This window comes from Euprymna scolopes, chromosome 5 (assembly GCF_053919585.1).
Source record: "Euprymna scolopes isolate OS-2025 chromosome 5, ASM5391958v1, whole genome shotgun sequence".
In the NCBI taxonomy this organism is placed as follows: domain Eukaryota; kingdom Metazoa; phylum Mollusca; class Cephalopoda; order Sepiida; family Sepiolidae; genus Euprymna; species Euprymna scolopes.
The window spans coordinates 58,616,771-58,634,707 of NC_136486.1; the positions used below are offsets into that span (position 1 = coordinate 58,616,771).

General features: G+C 33.4%; 1 protein-coding gene across 4 annotated transcripts in view; it reads left to right on the plus strand.

Moving 5' to 3' along the window:
• LOC145276809 (telomere repeats-binding bouquet formation protein 2-like) overlaps nt 1-13,566 on the plus strand; it is a 50,800-nt gene extending 37,234 nt beyond the window's left edge. For all 4 annotated transcript variants that reach the window (XM_080128133.1, XM_080128132.1, XM_080128130.1 and 1 more), the window contains exons 4-7: nt 1,015-1,154; nt 4,746-4,864; nt 9,466-9,523; nt 13,250-13,566. In XM_080128133.1, the coding sequence (XP_079984259.1) occupies nt 1,015-1,154; nt 4,746-4,864; nt 9,466-9,523; nt 13,250-13,341 (409 nt within the window). In that variant the 3' untranslated portion in view covers nt 13,342-13,566. The remainder of the gene's footprint in view (nt 1-1,014; nt 1,155-4,745; nt 4,865-9,465; nt 9,524-13,249) is intronic.
• The last annotated feature ends 4,371 nt before the right edge of the window (nt 13,567-17,937 follow it).

Below are 17,937 nucleotides of genomic sequence, written 5' to 3' on the forward strand. Positions count from 1 at the left end.
CTCTACGGTTCCGGGTGAGAATTGTCTGAAGATAGCGGTTTCAATCCTACCCAAAGCCGGCCAGAGGATTACTTGACCAAAAAGTGGTGCGACGACAACAACTTTGGAAGGCAGTAATTGCAGTGAATGTAGTCAGGAGATTCAGAGTTCCTATCCTTCGTGGTACCACCTGACGAAGGCCAGAGGAATAGTTGGCCGAAACATCGTGAAACAACTAAGAAAAGATGAGGATAATAGTCCGCAATAAATAAAAAAATCAATAAATAATACTCATCTCAATGAATTCCAATTAAATGATATAAGTCCTAAGTACTTCGCAATTGTATTTTGAGTGTCACTCACACTGAGGAATGAACCCAGAAGAGTGTAACTTACAACTGAATTTTTCCAAATACTTTATCCACTATACCATGGGTCCTGCAGACAATGCTAGTCTGAATTTTAGAAGCCTTAACACTTAGGATGAGAACAGTAGTCTGAAAACTCCAAATAATGCAAACAATCAATCCTGATCTAAAAAAATCAGAAACTATTTTGTTTTAAATTGTTTACTTAGAAATGTGTCAATATTGTATCTAAGTATTTTATTATATTACCAATAACACAGTAAACAGAAAATAGATAAAAGTTGGCTAGTTAGAAGTGAAAGTTTGATTTGTCAGTTTAAATGTTATATGGGTTTTTTAAAATTCGGCTGACTTAATTTTATAGAGTAGATAATAAACCTTGTAATAACTTAAAAAATATGTGTTCAAATTCCACAAAAGTCAGCAAAATAAGGCACCTCGTTATGCTCTTCCAGTGTACCAAATTTCACTTGTCTGCATTTCATAGCAATTTCAAAATTTAAAAAAAATATTGACCTGCAATAAGGCGATACACAGGGTTTATATGTAACAAATACTGTATATAGTCATCTAGTTGAAGGTATTTCTTTGATTCTTAGTAAGAGACCTGAATGTTTTTTTCTTTCGAACCTTAATACGTGAAAGTGGGTTTTGCTTATATTTTCAGTATATTTATGAGCCCATTGTACTCTAAAAATGGCCTTGCTGTCATTCAACCTACCTACATCTATGACTGTATTGTGGCCGAGGATATAATGGACATTGCTGTTGGAGACTACATACTCTACCCAGAAAGCATTCAGCTTTGTAAGTAAAAACAAAACCAATAAAAAATGCTGCAATTAATGACGGTTTTAGATTAATTAAGAACTAGTTGAGGTACCTGCCTGTTTTGAAGTTTTTAAATAGTCCTCTGACTTAATTACATGGAAGTTAAAAAGGAACAAAGTATTGATGTTTCCTACTTAAAAATAAATATTGGCAATCTTGAAATGGTTAGATCCGAAAAAGGTTGCCATATTTTATCAACTCGTTTTACTTTTCTTTTCTTTTTTTCGTAACAGTGACAAATCAAATTGGTTTACCGTATAAAAGTCCATTATATAAAAAGTCCATTATATAAAAGACAATTTCTTTGGCAATATTCTATCTTATGATGTTTAATTTGTAATATATTTCAATTGAATTTGTTATAAACACTGTTTGATTTTATTTTTTACCAACAGGCTGCCCGACATTGCCCAGTCGTAAAATACGCCTAAATATGATATTTTGATTAATGCAGATTTCGTATTATATCTGACCCAATATATATAATAATGATTTAAAAAGTTTAAAAAAAAAAAAAAATGACTTGTGTATCACCACCGAGAATCGAAACCCAAACGTTTAGCTTACGATTTACTTTTTCCTTTGACGTTAATGCTTGAGCTATAAAGACCTGTTTGCTGCAGGGCTAAAAATTAAAGCATGAACCAATAGCTATTACATTAGGCATGCATATTCATAATGCTGTTGTTCGACCTTCATCTGGCAAATTTCATTTCTTTAATTTTCACACTGATTTTTTCCGGCTAAAACCCAAATATAAGTTTTGCATGGGTTCGAATACCCTATATATTAAGTTTCATGTTTGTAGACCAAATACTGACTGGAGTTTGGTAGGCAAAATTTTTTAAACAAAAATATATATGTATGCATAAATATATAAAGAAAGAGGTTTGTATTTACTATAACTTTTTTATGCAAATATTACACAAGTATAAATCATTTAGAATATCTGCATGAATATAATTACATCTAATAGTTAACTGAAGGTGATCATTCCATAAGAAAACCGAAAAAAAACAAAAAAACTGATAGGGAATTAATTAAAATGAATGTTTAAAAGAATATGCGAATTAGCTAGATCTTTTGCAGATGAATGCAATTCCATGATCCATATATAACAAAGTTGTATTTTCTTTTTAAATAAATAGAAAAAAGGATTTTTAATATGAATATATATACTAGCATATGTACCCGTCGTTGACTGGGTTCAAAAACAGCCTACAGAAAATGGACTCTGATTTATGAAAGGTTATGAAAAGGAAGAGTTGTAAATTTGGGTTGAATTTGGGTGTATCAAAACCAAAGCAAAATATGATGAAAGTAAAAATAAAATAGATAAATCCCATAATTTATTATACCATACCTGTTCACACTGAAACACTTATCACAATATTCTGTGGATCTATATTAAAAAACCTTGTTAAACTTTGTGACATATTTCCATTCTATGGAGGTCAGGCGCGAATGAACACCCCATAATTTTATTATACCATATTTCTTCAAACTGAAACATAATTATCAAAGTATACTTACGCAGATAGATATGAAAAGTCTTTATTAAAGTTTGTGCCTATTTTCATTCTATGGAGGCCAGGCGCAAACACAGACCCCCACAATTTTATTACACCATCTCTATTTAAGTTAAAACATACTTATCAAAGTATTCTTATGTACATCTATATCAAAAAAACTTGTAAACGTTTATTTTTAAATTTTTTATTTCCATACTTTGTGGACCATGCGCGAACGTAGACCCCGCAATTTTAATGAACCACCGTTCTGCCAGATCAAACATACCCATTCCTGTGTATTGATACATCTATCATTATATGTAATCAGTTTTTTAAAATAGTCGACCATATAGGAGCCTATTCGTGACCACACACACACACACACATTCAGCTTTATATTAAATATATATATATATATATAAAAATTACAATAAGTTTACCAAGGTAATCAAAATGGTAAACTTAAAATATATTATAAATATTAAAGAGTTAATATTTACAGGTAAAGTAATCTAAACCAGATGTAAAAGCTCAATAAAACCGAAAAGGAAATAGAGCTTATAATATGAACAAATGATTAATAAAACATGTTAAAAGACATCTTGAAAAAGAGTTAAAAAGATATTTAATTTTAAAAAAGGAAGCACAAGATAAGTGGATAGTCCTTAATCCGCGGAGTTTTGAAGAAATACTCTCCTTCTCATCAGAGGGCAGGAATTAGCAAAATGCAGGATCGGATTTTGCATATAAAAGTATTTAATGAAACTACAAGTAAGTCACAGATCTTACTTGGTTAAAAAAAAGGGTGACGTAAGGGGAATAGGAGGTAAAAGAAAAATGATAAAAAGATTTCACATGAATGGATAGTCCGGTGAAGGGTAAAAAATCCAAGAATGGTAAAATCCAAAACGGTCGAATTAAAAATTTCCAATCCAATGGGTAAATTCCAAATGGTCCAAAATGATCCAAAAGGCAGAGTTCCTTGGAAAAAATCGCAAATGGAATGAATTCCAAATCACTAAAATATATATATATATATATATATATATATATCCATACCACTCGGGCAATTTCAGGTAAATACAGTTTACATAAAATCAGAAAAGGTTTTAATGTTTCGTCTTTTTTTTTTTTTTTTTTTTTTTTTTACAATATCATGAATCACATCACATGGTAACAGCGCAGATTAATAATTTTCAAATTGTTATATTCAATGTAGAATAATTTGGAAAAAGATTTGAAAGATAAGTATTAAATAAAATTTTGAAAAATACGAAAATATGTACATTGTAGTTACAAAAGTGATGGGCTTGTAGCAGTTACGAAAAACTATTTTTTTCTGGTGAATCAATGCCCCCCCCCCCTCTGAGTTCTTCGGCCACAGGCTGACCTCTTATCTAACAGGGTGCATTGATTCATCTGCTCCCTAAAAAGTCTTGAGGGAACGTCAAGCAGTCAAGACTGGATCTTCAGCCAAGCAACACCTCTTCTCTCGTCCACTGGACATCCTGCTATAGCATCAATGGCCTCCACTGGAGACAACTGCTATTAGATGAGGACGACACAGTACTGACTTAATGACGATGACCACAAAAAGAACTTTTTGTTTCTTCTTCCTTTTTTGCAGTCTGATCTACCAGTTCCTGCTACGAATAAATATTTCAAATTATTATTGTTAAAGAGAAGTTTGTTATTTTGTGCTGTGTTCTTTGAATATATTTTACCTTCCTAAAGTTTATTACAAGTGTGGATGGAGCATTATATATTGGTCAGTCTTTGGGCGTGTTTTCAAGCTATTAGACTTCAGTTATGCAAATAGATCATCTTGGGAGGTTTTCATTGAAGAAAGGTAAGAAGGATGATCACCAAGAGATGGACCAACCAGATAAGGCTGGAAGACTGGCCCCAGACTGTGATAAGATGAAAGTTTGGTGTCAAGCATGTGGCAAAGCTTTTTGGAGTATACACATAAGCCAAGTAAAACCTTCCCGTCTACTCCATTAACTTTAACAATTATTATTCTTATTATAAAGAAACTTGTTTTTTTTATTTTCAGCCATCAATCAGCAGAATTTGAAAGACAAATGTCCTATGAAGACTCGGTTGAAAGCTTCAGCTATTGGGAACAAAACGAGAAGTAAATTGCTCGATTCCAGTCAGAAAACAGAAGCAAAGGTGAAATTTTTCTTTACATTCAACAATTACATTTTGACTCTGATATATATATATATATTTTTACTGGGAAATCACCACTTATCAAGGCCCAGAGGCGATTCAAGGATAAGGGTTAAAGAGTGTACAGTGGTCAGAAGGACAATATCGTAGTAATCATTAGAAGTGTAAATTTGGTAAATTGGATTACTTAAGGGGAACTACTCATCAAGAACTTGTTTACATTGGACTTGAAGACGGCCATATTGTAGTTACATTTTGACTCTGATATTATATATTCATAAATATTAGATACTAGCAGGGGGCAGAAGGCACCCGGCCTTGTCCAGTCATAAAATATGCTTAAATATATTTTAATTCATGCATATTTTGTATTTATTATTACAGAGCCAATTCTCTATTGAATATTATATTGTACCTAATATATAGTACTGATTTCAAAAGATTTTTTAAAAAAATGACTTGGGTTCCATTAAAACCAAATCAAAACATTTAGCTCTCCAACCATGTTCCGTACTGTTTGAGCTGTCAACAGATAAATAAGAAAGTTATAAAATTAAATCACTTCAAGCAATGAATGAATTTGTGCATGCACAAAAGTAATAGAAATATGTCGGCTAGTTGAAATGAACATTTTGCATTCCATTTTGTCAACATATTTCTGTACGTGTTATTCATCCATCCAAACAAAGATTTTAATCGTTATAAACCATCCTTGGTGTATGATTACTATTTCCTGTTAATTTCAATGTTATGTGACCAGTACTTTAAGAGTTTATCGGTTAAATGTTTTCACACACATACATACATAAATATACTGTTTTATTTATATGGATGAAAACAATTTGAATTTGAGCAACTTTTTATTGTGTAAAGCATTTAAAACATTAATAAATCAACTCTAATCTGCAGGATTAAAAAGCTAAATTTGAAATAAACAGATTGCACAGGTTAATTTGTCATTATCATTCATCATACTTGGTTTAACTGACGTTTTAGATGCCTGCATGCATTGTTTGGCTGTAAGAAATTGAAATTTTATTTACAATTACATCATACGATTTGGAAAAATACAAATATACAATTTTCTCCCAGATTTAGGAAAAATAAGAAACTTAAGTTCATTTAATTCATCATCATATACGGTTTAATGCCAGTTTTATATGCAAGAAATTGACTTTTAATAATTTTAGAGATGTTCATTCTTGATTTTGAAGACGTATCTCTGGCCAGGTCTTTATTTATCCCTCTTAAATTTATATTTATCACTTCCTCCAATGTTGGTCCTGGATATGACCTAAAACTATATTCAATGGTGAGGCCCCACCTTGCAGGCCTTGGGGAGTGTGGAGCCACCCTTTAATTGCCATTGCTCCCAGGTCCACTCTGACCCGGAGTGGTAGTACTTGTTAGGGTCCCAACCATGGGTTAAATAGAATCCGACTTAAAAAATAAATATACTCCATTAAAAATCGTTCCTCAAAATAACTAGATTCGGCATTAAATAACCTGAAAAAGGTTGATATGCCGTAAAACAACCAACCAATCCCCCAATGTTTTCTTGGTCTTCCCCTGTGAACTGGACTTGGCACCTTAATTGTTCTACATTCTTTCAACATTTGTCATTCTACGCACCTCTCCATATATCATCCAGATTTAATCTTCTTCTGAGCTCATCAGAACTCACCCATATTAAACATCCATCATATTATTTCTCTCCACACAATGCATGGTTTCACTTCCATACATACTCACTGTGTACACATGCCTGATAGACACTTCCCTTACGCGACAGTGGTAACACTCTGCTAGTTAGTTATGACGGAAGTTCCCTGAACTTATTCTATCCACTCCTAACAGTTGATCATCGTAATCTCCTATTCTGCACATATCTCTTTATATTTTCAAGATTGAATCTCATCCTTTGAGGTCATCAGAAATAAGCCTGTCTGTAATAAATAACTAATTAAGGAAATAGGAAATGACTAATTACTAAAGAAAAAAAAAATTGAGAATTTGGATAAATCCCTGCCTTTTGGTGTGGGGTAGGGTATTTTTTTTAAATAAAGATTTTATTTTTATATTCAAGGTCATTGACTGCAACAATATTTTATATACCTAATAAATATCATCTTAATATACATTTTTAAGAGAAAAATGTGACATTTTGAAAAATTCTTACATCTTTATGTAATGTGATTTCTATAACATTTAATATATTTGTGATGATACTGTAATTGTTATATTTTCACTTACCGATGCATGTGTTATCTGTTATACACTCATGTTGTAGTTGTGAACCTGTCTGTGGATACAATCACTCGGATGCCGATGTTTGGTTTTTAATAAAAATTTATTACAAAGAGAAGTCATAGGAAAAAATCAGAGACACAGGTTACTTTTGCACGCATTTGAGTTGAGTAAAAGAGAGACCTATAGATGGATAGCTCATCTCACTAGACTCGACCATACTGTACACATTGCCACTCATGGGGGACAGTATCATAGATGTCTTTCTTGCTTGAAATATCGTCAGCCATGAGACAGGAATCACATGGTTTTGTGACTTCCATCTGGGGTAACCTTTGACACTGACCCTTTAAAATGTCACTCAGACTTTTCCCATTAAAACATATCTCTCATTATGTAACCTTATTATATAGCAACACATTATGCCCAATATACTGTGATATGCAGCAAAGTAGTGTACCTATTTACAATGCCTCCCCACGGGACAGAGTTAGACACCAAGGTCGATTTTTAACGTGGAGAAAAGGTACAAAAATAAAAATTGTCTCAGTCGTGAAGGATTTCTCCTCCACCGAAAGAGAACAAGAAAATGAAGTGCAGCATCTGAAGAACAGATACTACACTTTGATCTTGACCAGAAAGTAGTGTATTATGTTCTAGGAGGATGTTAGTGTATTGGAAGAGTTTTTCTCCATTTTTGCAATATTACAAAGCAAAAAACAAACTTTAACAATTTTAGTTTTCCCATCTAAAAACTTTGGAGTTGCTTCATAGTTCTAGACCTTTACTAAATCTGTTGAGCAAATTTATTCAAACATTTTTGTTTGCTCTTTTTTTTTTTTTTTTTGCATACATATTTTTAGTGTTTTGTTTTTAGATTTTAATTTTTTTTTAATAGTTATTTTTTATTTTTTTAACTTGTTGGTGTCTTAAAATTCTTCCGTATGGAATTTCAAACAGAAATCTTTATTTAATTCACGAGGATAGCATGCCCTCGTTCTGTTAACTATGACCAGGTAGAAGTCTTGAGTAATTTGCAATTGTATTCGTAGACAGTTTAAAATGGGCAAACAAGTAACTTTTACTGATTTTTTTTTTTTTTTTTTTTCTTTTTTTTATGTTTTTAAACTACAATATACAATTTTATTTCATCCATATTTGGATTCTTCGGACTACTGTTCTCATCTTCAGTGTAATTTTCACAACATTTTGGTCTATATAACTTCCAATCTTCTTCAGATATCTTGTCGGACTCAGGAATCTGCATAAATTTGAAACAGAACTGTTTATTTAATTTATGGGGATAGCATGCTCTTGTTCTATCAGCCATAATTGAGATCCTAAGTAATTCGCAGTTGTATTTTCGGTTGGCTACATTAAGGATGGAACCTTCAAACTTCATTAGAATGTCACTTTTGCAACTGAATTCTTCCAAGTACTCTAACAGGGCTCTACGGACAAATTTATCTTTTGTTGACCTTTGGCAACTAAATATTTTCATTTACTGGCCAAATACAAAAGTTACTAGCCAAACCCATGATTTTTAGAATATGACATCTTCGTTCTGTGACGAGTATGTACATCATAAAGATTTTTGTGTGTTTTTTTAATAAGTGTAATTCTAAATATACAACAAATTTTATGTTGATACTTGAAGGTATTAGCATTCTGTTTTCTTTAAATATTTTTTTAAACAGCCTTTGTTAAAAAAAAAAAAATTATTTATTTAAACAATAAAAGTTGAATAAATTGAAAATGCAACTGCAAATTATTTAGGACCTTTATCCAGTCATGGCTGACGAAACAAGAGTATGCTACCCCTGTGAATTAAATAAAGGGTTCCATTTGAAATTCTGTGCAGATTCCCGAGTTCAACAGAAAGTGGTCCTGGATATGACCTTAAACTATATTCAGTGGTGAGGCCCCAGCTTGCGGGCTTTGGGGAGTGTGGAGCCATCCTTTAATTGCCATTGCTCCCAGGTCCACTTTGACCCGGAGTGGTAGTACCTGTTAGGATCCCAACTGTGGGTTAAATAGGAACCGACTTGAAAACAACAAATAAATTCTATTAAAAAAAATTTTCTTCAAAATCTTGGGATTGGCATTAAATAACCTGAAAAGGGTTGATATGCTGTAAAACAACCAATCAACAGAAAGATTCTCAAGTTCGACAAGATACACCTGAAGAAAGCTGAAGGTTACATTATCCGAAACGTTGTGAAAATGATATTCCAGATGAAAACAGTAGTTTGAAGATTCGAAATAATATAAATAACCAATCCTCATGTGAAAAGTTCATGAATGTAATTTTATTTCGTATTCATCTTTTTTGTTTTGTTTTTGTTTTCTTGTAGAACAAAGCTGATGTTGAGAAGATGAAAGCAATCCCTTCGCAGCAACAGGAAAGAGAAGGTAGATAAACCTATAAACCATACGACAACACCAGAAGTTTATAACGCTGGGGCAATCTTTTTTTTTTTTCTTTAATTTAATGTCACTTTTCCCTTGTTCAGGAATCGGGCATTTTCTGATATTTTGCAAACTTGTTCTCACGGCTTTTGGCAGGTCAGCCATGGTTTTTACCTCAACAACAAAATCAGCAGTCTATACTATTATTGAAATGGCTTTTTCCCTGTTGACAGCACATGTTGCTAGTCTTGTGCAGTTCTAGGAGATCCACCCTTTCAGGCTTTGCTTTCTCCCTTTAAGAAGGAATTAGTTTATTGCTAATAGCCTGAGGAGCTGTCCCAAACATGTTTTGCAGGCCAAAGTAGGATTGAAGAGAGTGCTTGCTGTCTCTTCAATCCCATTTTACAACTCTTGTGTCACCTCTTCTTGCTATGGGAGGGAGATAAATAAATCAACTATCTCTGAATCATACTCTGTATAGATTTGTTTAATCATTTATTTCCAAGTTTTCCTTGGATGGCTAACCTTCTTGCAATTCAAGATAACCATGTTTCTGCAGAGGTTTATCTAGGCTGATGAACGCTCTGCATAACTGATTACTCTTTAGAATAACTCCTAAACTGGACAAATGTATTTTCAGCAAATCCTCTGACCTAATGTGTTCGGTTTGGTTAGGTATTGTGTTGCAGATTCATCATGGATTTGTCATTTACTGCAAAAAATTGAACACTCAAGTACTTGAAAGCAATCAACTAAACTAAATAGTTGCTTTCATGAAAATTTGTGGGTCAAAATTATGGGTCAAAAAATGATTATATACCTCCAAAGTTAAATGACATTGAGCCAGGTCAGTACTAAATGGGTGACTTTTTGGAATACCGGGTGGTTTGTTTCTGACAAAGGGAAAAGAAGTGCTGTTTTCTGGGTTAGCATCCATCCATCTAATACTTATCTGTGGCTCTTTTCTTACTTCTAAGTGTTCTTTTGCTTTTAACTCTTTACATCTAGACAAAGCTTCATGCCTTGTCTAGATGTAATTTTCATAAAAAATGTATGTGCTCTTTGCTTATCTCAGGATCTTTTTCCAGTCATCCTGGACTTCTCCTTGCCACTAGTTTCAAGTGGTAACGATTCAGAAGTATGGTTGGAGAGTATACAACCCTTGCTTCACAATTACACATACAGCCATTTTTACAGGAGGTATCCATTGTCTCTTGAGACTGAATGGAGGCCATGATACATCCAAAGTTTATAAATATATATAATTTTGCATTTTCTTATTTTATAAATGTCTTTAAAATACATTTTTTTTTTAAATATCCGTACCAGGACGAATAAAACGAATTCCCTGAACAGAACAATTTTGTACCATTTTCATGTTCTCTAACAAAGATTTAAACTCAAGATATAATTATACTAAATCTGAAATGCTTGAGTTTATAAATGTGATTTTGTGTAGATATTATGCCCCTAAAATCCTTTAAAATATTCAAATGAAAAATAAATTTTCATAAGAATCATACTGAACTTTCAAAGAGTTTCTACCTCTTTTTTTATTCCTTTTGCATAAAACTTAAACTAAATATAGTCCACATAATGCCTAGCAACCGTGTTACAAAATTCACATACATAAAAGTTCACATGTATAAAAGTGAACAAAAAATAAATTCAGCTCATACTTTTAACTTTTTTTTTTCTTTTATTTCTGCTCTGCTATCCAGTGAACTTTCCCATTAAGATTTCCACAGAAATTGCTCTATTTTTTATGGATATAACATTCCATAACTTGTGTGTGTATATATATATATATATATATATATATGTGTGTGTGTCCAAAAAGTCACTGAAGGCTTTTGAACTTAAATATATTCTTTATTTTTTTATATCTTTCTGTAATTTTAACATAGTCTAAGACATTGGGAAATTTAAAAAAAAAAAATGCAAAATTCAAACAATATTTATTTATGAAAAATAATGTGTTTTAAATGTTGCCCATTTTCAGCTTCGCATATTTGTGCTTTTTCCAAAACATTATTCATGACAAGATTGCGATTTAACTTCCATTTTTCGTTCCTGATGTTTTCCTTCAATTCTTGCAGTGACTTTTTATACACCCTAAACCCTACAAGAATTGAAGGAAAACATCAGAAATGAAATAAAAATGAAAACGTGCAACATTTAAAAGACATTATTTTTCATAAATAAAGATAGTTTGAATTTTGCTTTCTTTTTTACATTTCCCAATGTCTTAGTCAGATTGTGTTAAAATTACAGAAAAATATCATCAAAAATAATAAATCTATTTAAGTTAAAAATCCTTCAGTGACGTTTTGGACACCCTATGTATATGTGTGTGTGTATGTATGTGTATATATATATATATATATATATATATACACTTCATTATCTTCTAACTCCTATTATATAGATTTTTTTTTTTAAATTAAATTGTTTTTAAGAAATTTAAGTTTATAGAGGCAGAACAATGCAAAGGTGTGACAAATAGACTTAAACTGACACAACTTAAGATATTATTGCGTGCAGTTTCACTTTTATTGATCCAATTCATATGTCCTGGCGTGCATGTTTGAAAGTTGAACACATGCCTAATGAAGGGAAGACATCCTGAAATATAGCATCACAGACACACCATCTGACGCAAGTAAGAACATTATACATGTAAAATATTCTATAAACAATACACATGTACATGTGTGTGTGTGTGTGTATATATATATATATATATATATATATATATATATATATATATATACTAGCATTTCAGCCCTAGGTTACGACCACCGCCAAACCGAAAGCAACATTTTTTAAAATTAAGGCTAGACAATCTAAAGGAGAGGATAAGTTTCAAAAATATCGGCGAAAAAAGTGACCCCTCCCTGTAGAAAAGTGCCTAGTTGAAGGGGAAGATATTAATGTTTTTAGCCAATTTTTCGATATTTTCCGTCTGAAAGGTCGAACTTTAAAACGATACTTATCTTGGTAAAATCCGTCGCCTCTATTGAAAGTTTAAGGCAGACATGCAAACAGACATACATACATACATTTATATATTGGTAACTAAAAATTTTCGACCCAAACTGATGAAAAAGCTTGCCCTATCTCTGAATACCCTTTATGTAAAATTTCAAATATTTAGACCAGAAATTGTCTGAGTAATTTGGAAGAGATCGCAGACGTCAATTTTTTTTTAAACTTTGACCCCTATTACGACCCCTTAAAATTTATTGTTTTGGGCTCAAATCAAGTTATTAAGTTAGATCCATGTCCAAGGAACCTATATCTAAAATTTCAAGTGCGTAGACCCAAAATTGTCGGAGTTTGGTAGAGTTCTCAAAGGTCAAATTGTTGAAGTTTGACCCCTTAATCGCCAAATTTCTGGCCAAAAACCGATCACATCGATTTTCCCAAATCTCGGTACCCTGTATGTCAAATTTCGAGTCTGCAGACTAAAAATTAAGTTATTGCATCGGGAAATGTACACAGACACTTTTACTTATATATATATATATATATATATATATATATATATAAGTAAAAGATAGATATATCACATGAATTGGATTAATAAAAGTAAAACTGCATAACATCAGTTTAACATAAACAGCTTTGTATTGTTTTGCCTTTTATAAACTTAAATCTCTTCTTATATACACGTGAAACAATGCTTCAAACAAACTGCTTTAACTTTTTTTTTTTTTTTTTTTTCAGATGCTGTTCATATTTCAGACATGCAATTAGTGTCTGGTGACTTAGAAGATTTTATACCTGGAGAAAATGGATGCCTGGTCTATCGTTTATGACACTTTTAAATTAACTCACCAAAGACTATTCTATTAACACCAAACCCCATTTGTCAAGCTGTCCCATCACCGTCTCTCTTGTTTTGTTGCAAGAAATTTCTCATTCCATTCATCTTCAAAAGAGATTTTGTGATCTTGTCCAATTTTATGTTTTGCATTCTTTTTTGTAATGCATATCTTCAAATATTTTTGCATATTTAAATAAAATGACTGCAGTTTTCTTGATAATTTTTCTGTCTTTTTTATTTTCAGCTTAAAAAACATTTTTTGAATTATTAGAAATACATATAAACAGTTTATCTTGGCCAATAAATGATATATTCTTGAAATTCAAACTGCTTATCTTAGAGGATCTTTTTTTTTTTTATTGCATTTTTATCTCAAACAAGGCACAGTACCACTTTGATGTAGTGCGCTATTATCTGGCTCATAATTTGCAGGGATACTATGTAGGGAGTTGAGCAACAAGATATCTGTTTACATTACACTTGAACTTCCGCATGTTAATATAGTAAGGAAAGCAGGAACCCAGAAGGGAATTCTAAAGTCTATCAGTCCTAGGGATGAAACTATTAGAGTAGAAGGCTTTCTTACATCTAGGATTTCTACTGTGTAGGGGTGTGATTTTGCTGCTTGTTGGGAGTATGTACGTCAAGGGGGTGCAAGGGCTTATAGTTCATCGGAGCACCTACTATAAAATTATTTGTAAAACAGGCAGAATGATGCAACATATTGCCGATGGGACAGCGGCTGAAGCCTAGCTGATAGCGTGGAACCTAGCAAGTTGATGATTCTCTTTTGAACCCTGTCTAAGAGGGAGAGACTAATAGCAGATGCACACACCCAAATCGTATAGAGGTACAGGATCCTCTCAGGCGTAAGTAACTTTCTAAGCACAGTAGAGAGTCCACCTTCTTTGCAGCAGTCTGTTCCAATTCATGTTCCCTATGAACGTTAAGCCGAAGAATTTGAATGAAGTACTTTCAGGTAATGTATTATTAGTCATGGCTATTAGTGGTTAAGGTTTCTTATAGTTATTAAAGGAAAGGAGCTTAGTCGGCAGCATAGAATGCGGCCATCCATATTTATCCCCATTCCACTATAGACTGAAGACAATTTTATTAGGGAGTCATTTATAAATATCAGGAATGATAAAGGTCCAAGGATCAATCCCTAACGTCCACTTACATTTATACCATATTGTTTTGATGTACGACTATTGAGGACAACCTGGATTCTTCCTTTATTTAAGAAAGATTTAATTATTTTAAGTATTTGTCCAGTAATGCTATAGGATTAGATTTTTCACAAGACCATTGTGCCATACCCTGTCAAAGCTACTGGAAAACACCAGAAAGATAATCGAAGATTAGCATAAATTCATGATAATTGATGATTATTATTAATTCAGAAATTGTATTTTAGGAATGTTGAAATCTTGGTTATTGTCGAAGTCAGGGATATTGTTTATAGTTAGAGTAGTTAACACAAAAAATTCTGTAAGGAATTTGGAAATCTATGGACTAAGTCAGCTGGCAACAACGTGAATCGATATTCACATGCTTGCGAGCGTGATGAGTGACGTCATAGGAATTAAGAGTTAAGTTTTCGGGAGTTGAGATCGAAGAGAGAGGATCACTTTAAGATGCTAGAAGCAGTGTCAAGGGAAATCTTCATGATGTAGTAATACTGTGCAGTGGCATTTGTAGTTCTAAAAAAAGTATTGCAGCCGTGAATAATAATAAATGTATGTTTGTGTTTTAAACCCAGGTATGTAATTTTGTCTTGTTATCACCAACACAAAGAACATTGCCCTCCCCTCATATATGTGCTCCCCATCATAAACACCCACTGTTAAGTATAAAATGTAATGACACGAACAGCCTTCATCCAACGCATATTGGTCTTATACATTATCTTGGTCTTCCCTTCTGTGCTTCTTCTGCCACATAACATCTAGTCTCTCTTCTGTGCTACTGCCCTAGCCTCACCTGCTTTATCTAGTGCATGGTATATATGTTCAAAGATTAGTTAGGATATCTGCAGTAGAACAGGTTTGTCTAAACCCATACTGTTAGTCGGACAGAAGTTTAGCAGCTGTGAGGTGGTGGACTATAGCCTGATTAATTATTGACTCAAATATTTTGGCAAAAAGACGAAGGAGGCTAATGATGCGATAAGTTAATGGTTAAGTTCTTGTACAGTGGTACCACAGAAGCAGTTTTCCAGCAGTCAGGAAAGCAAGATACATTAAGGCATTTGTTGAAAAGTTTGGCGAGAATTGGAGCAATCTCGGTGGAGAATTTTTTTAATAGTACAGTCAGGATGAGATCAGGTCCACGTGCTTTTGAGGTGTCTATGTTTTTTATGATATTTTGTATATGACAAGGGGTGATTTTCAGATCATCTGGTGTGGTTTCTGTCCACATAGGAAAATCTGGGAGGAAGTGGTTTGCTGGATCCAAAGTAGAGTTGGAGGCAAACCAATGGGCAAGCAGATTAACCTTCTAGGTTGCCGTGCAAACAATTTCAAGATTGTTGGATAGTTGGGAAATTGTTGATTGCCCGTTATAGATTTTCCAGAAGTTATGTTCTTAATTTCTGTGTTTCAATGCATTTTCTAGTGGTTTCTGTATATTCTCTATTGGCTGTGGCTATTTCCTTCTTACAATTACTTCTAGCTTCTATAAACTTTTGTCTATTCGTACTGGATTTATGTCAGATAAGCCTGTGGTATGCATGCTGCCTTTGAGCAATGGCAGCTGCACAAGTAGAAGTAAATCATTGGGGAAAGTGGAATTTTCTATAGAACTTACATGTAGGAGCATATACTTTAATTGCCGCTTTTGAACCATTCAGTGGTCTTGTTTGCACTCTGATCAGCAGGAAGAGAAAAGATATTTCCCTATAGAGCATCTCTGATGCGATCCCTGATGGCATCCCAGTCAGTCTTGTAGTAATATCTTGTAGTTTTAAGCAGTGGCTCTTCAACTTCAGGTCGAGAGTTTAGGACGATGTCTATCATTATCACAGTGTGATCAGCATTCCCGAGAGGGCAATGGGCATTTGTTACACAAGCCTCAGGAACTGTAGTCAGGAATAGGTCCAGAAGTGAGGCTTGCTAGTCCTGACAATCTGGGAGATGGGTCAGATACATTACTCTGTGTCAAGGAATGGGATATATAAAAGTTTTGCGTGATGCGACCAGCTGTATCAGTGTAGTTAGAGAAGCCAAGCCAATTACTGTGATGGATATTAGTCACCAAATACATGTATTTGGGTGCTAGTGTCTAGGGAGAGTGCTAATTCAACACTGTCAGCGACTTGATTGATTAGAGTACAGTCTTGGATTGAGGGAGAGACCGATGTAATTTTTGACCATCACAGGTCACTGAATTAGAGCTTTTTATTTTGTGAATAATTCTGGGCAACCCCGGTTGTCTTGCTGATCCAAACTGTTTGGTTTGTGATGCAAACCACAATAAGGAAAAATAACTTTGGCTGAATGAGGAGATTGATAATAACATTAATAATATTGTTTTGTGAAGGAATTCATTGCATAGTGTTGAATAGTAGGCACTATTGTTTTGTCTTGGATGTGACCCTGGGTACAAGGTCCCAATGTTGCCCGTGTGGGAAAATTTGTGGTGGAAAATTACTTGATTAATATGTACAGGTAATTTTACCAATCTAGGCACTCAGAGCGAATTTAATTTTGTTGTTTTTGAAGATGGATTGGCTGAATGAAACCCCAGACCTCGTCTGAACCCAAATGTTACTTTCCTATAAGAATATGTGCTGAGTGGATTTTAGCCAGTTCAAAGTTGAAGTTTTGAGAGTTGAGTCTAGACGCCGCTACACCCCACCCACCCCCATTTACTGACCGCCAGATAGAGAGAAGGAAGAAGAGACAATTGGTCATCAAAAAAAAGGTTTTTTGAGTAACTACAGACATTGCGTTGTTGAAAAAAAAAAAAGAGAGAAATTGCATATTTTATTTTTTTCCTTTTTCATATCTGTAACATTTTGTATCCAGAATTTATTGAATAATTAGTCTTTATAAAAGAAAAACCAAAGACTTACGACTGGAGCCGTTTATTTGTTGTGTACAGAATTTATGAGTAAATCACAAACGAATGCTATCCATTGGAATGAATTTCTTTCAGGAGACAGCAACCAGGAAAAGGCCAGCCAACCCAACGCCCTGCAGACCGTGGCCTGCGGCACATGTATTTCCTCAAGACTTTGAGTTATTCACTTTTTTTCTTTTTTTTTTTTTTGTATTCTTTGTATTTAAAATTTTTTTTTCTTTTTTCTGCGGATCACTGTTGAGGCAAGGAATAAAGAAATACATCAACCCCATCATTGTATAAGCGACCAAGAGCATGCTATTGAACTTCCTTGGGTGTTCTGAAATTGGAACCACCTAGGACTACACTTATGTACCAGTAAACACATTGGTCTTCACTGTGTTATATTGGTCCTGTTTGATTGGGATAGGACAGGCGTGTTCACCATGTTATACTAGGAGAAATGATTCTACCTCGACTAAATTAGTTCTAAGTCCATGGATATTTATTACATAAAGTGTGAATT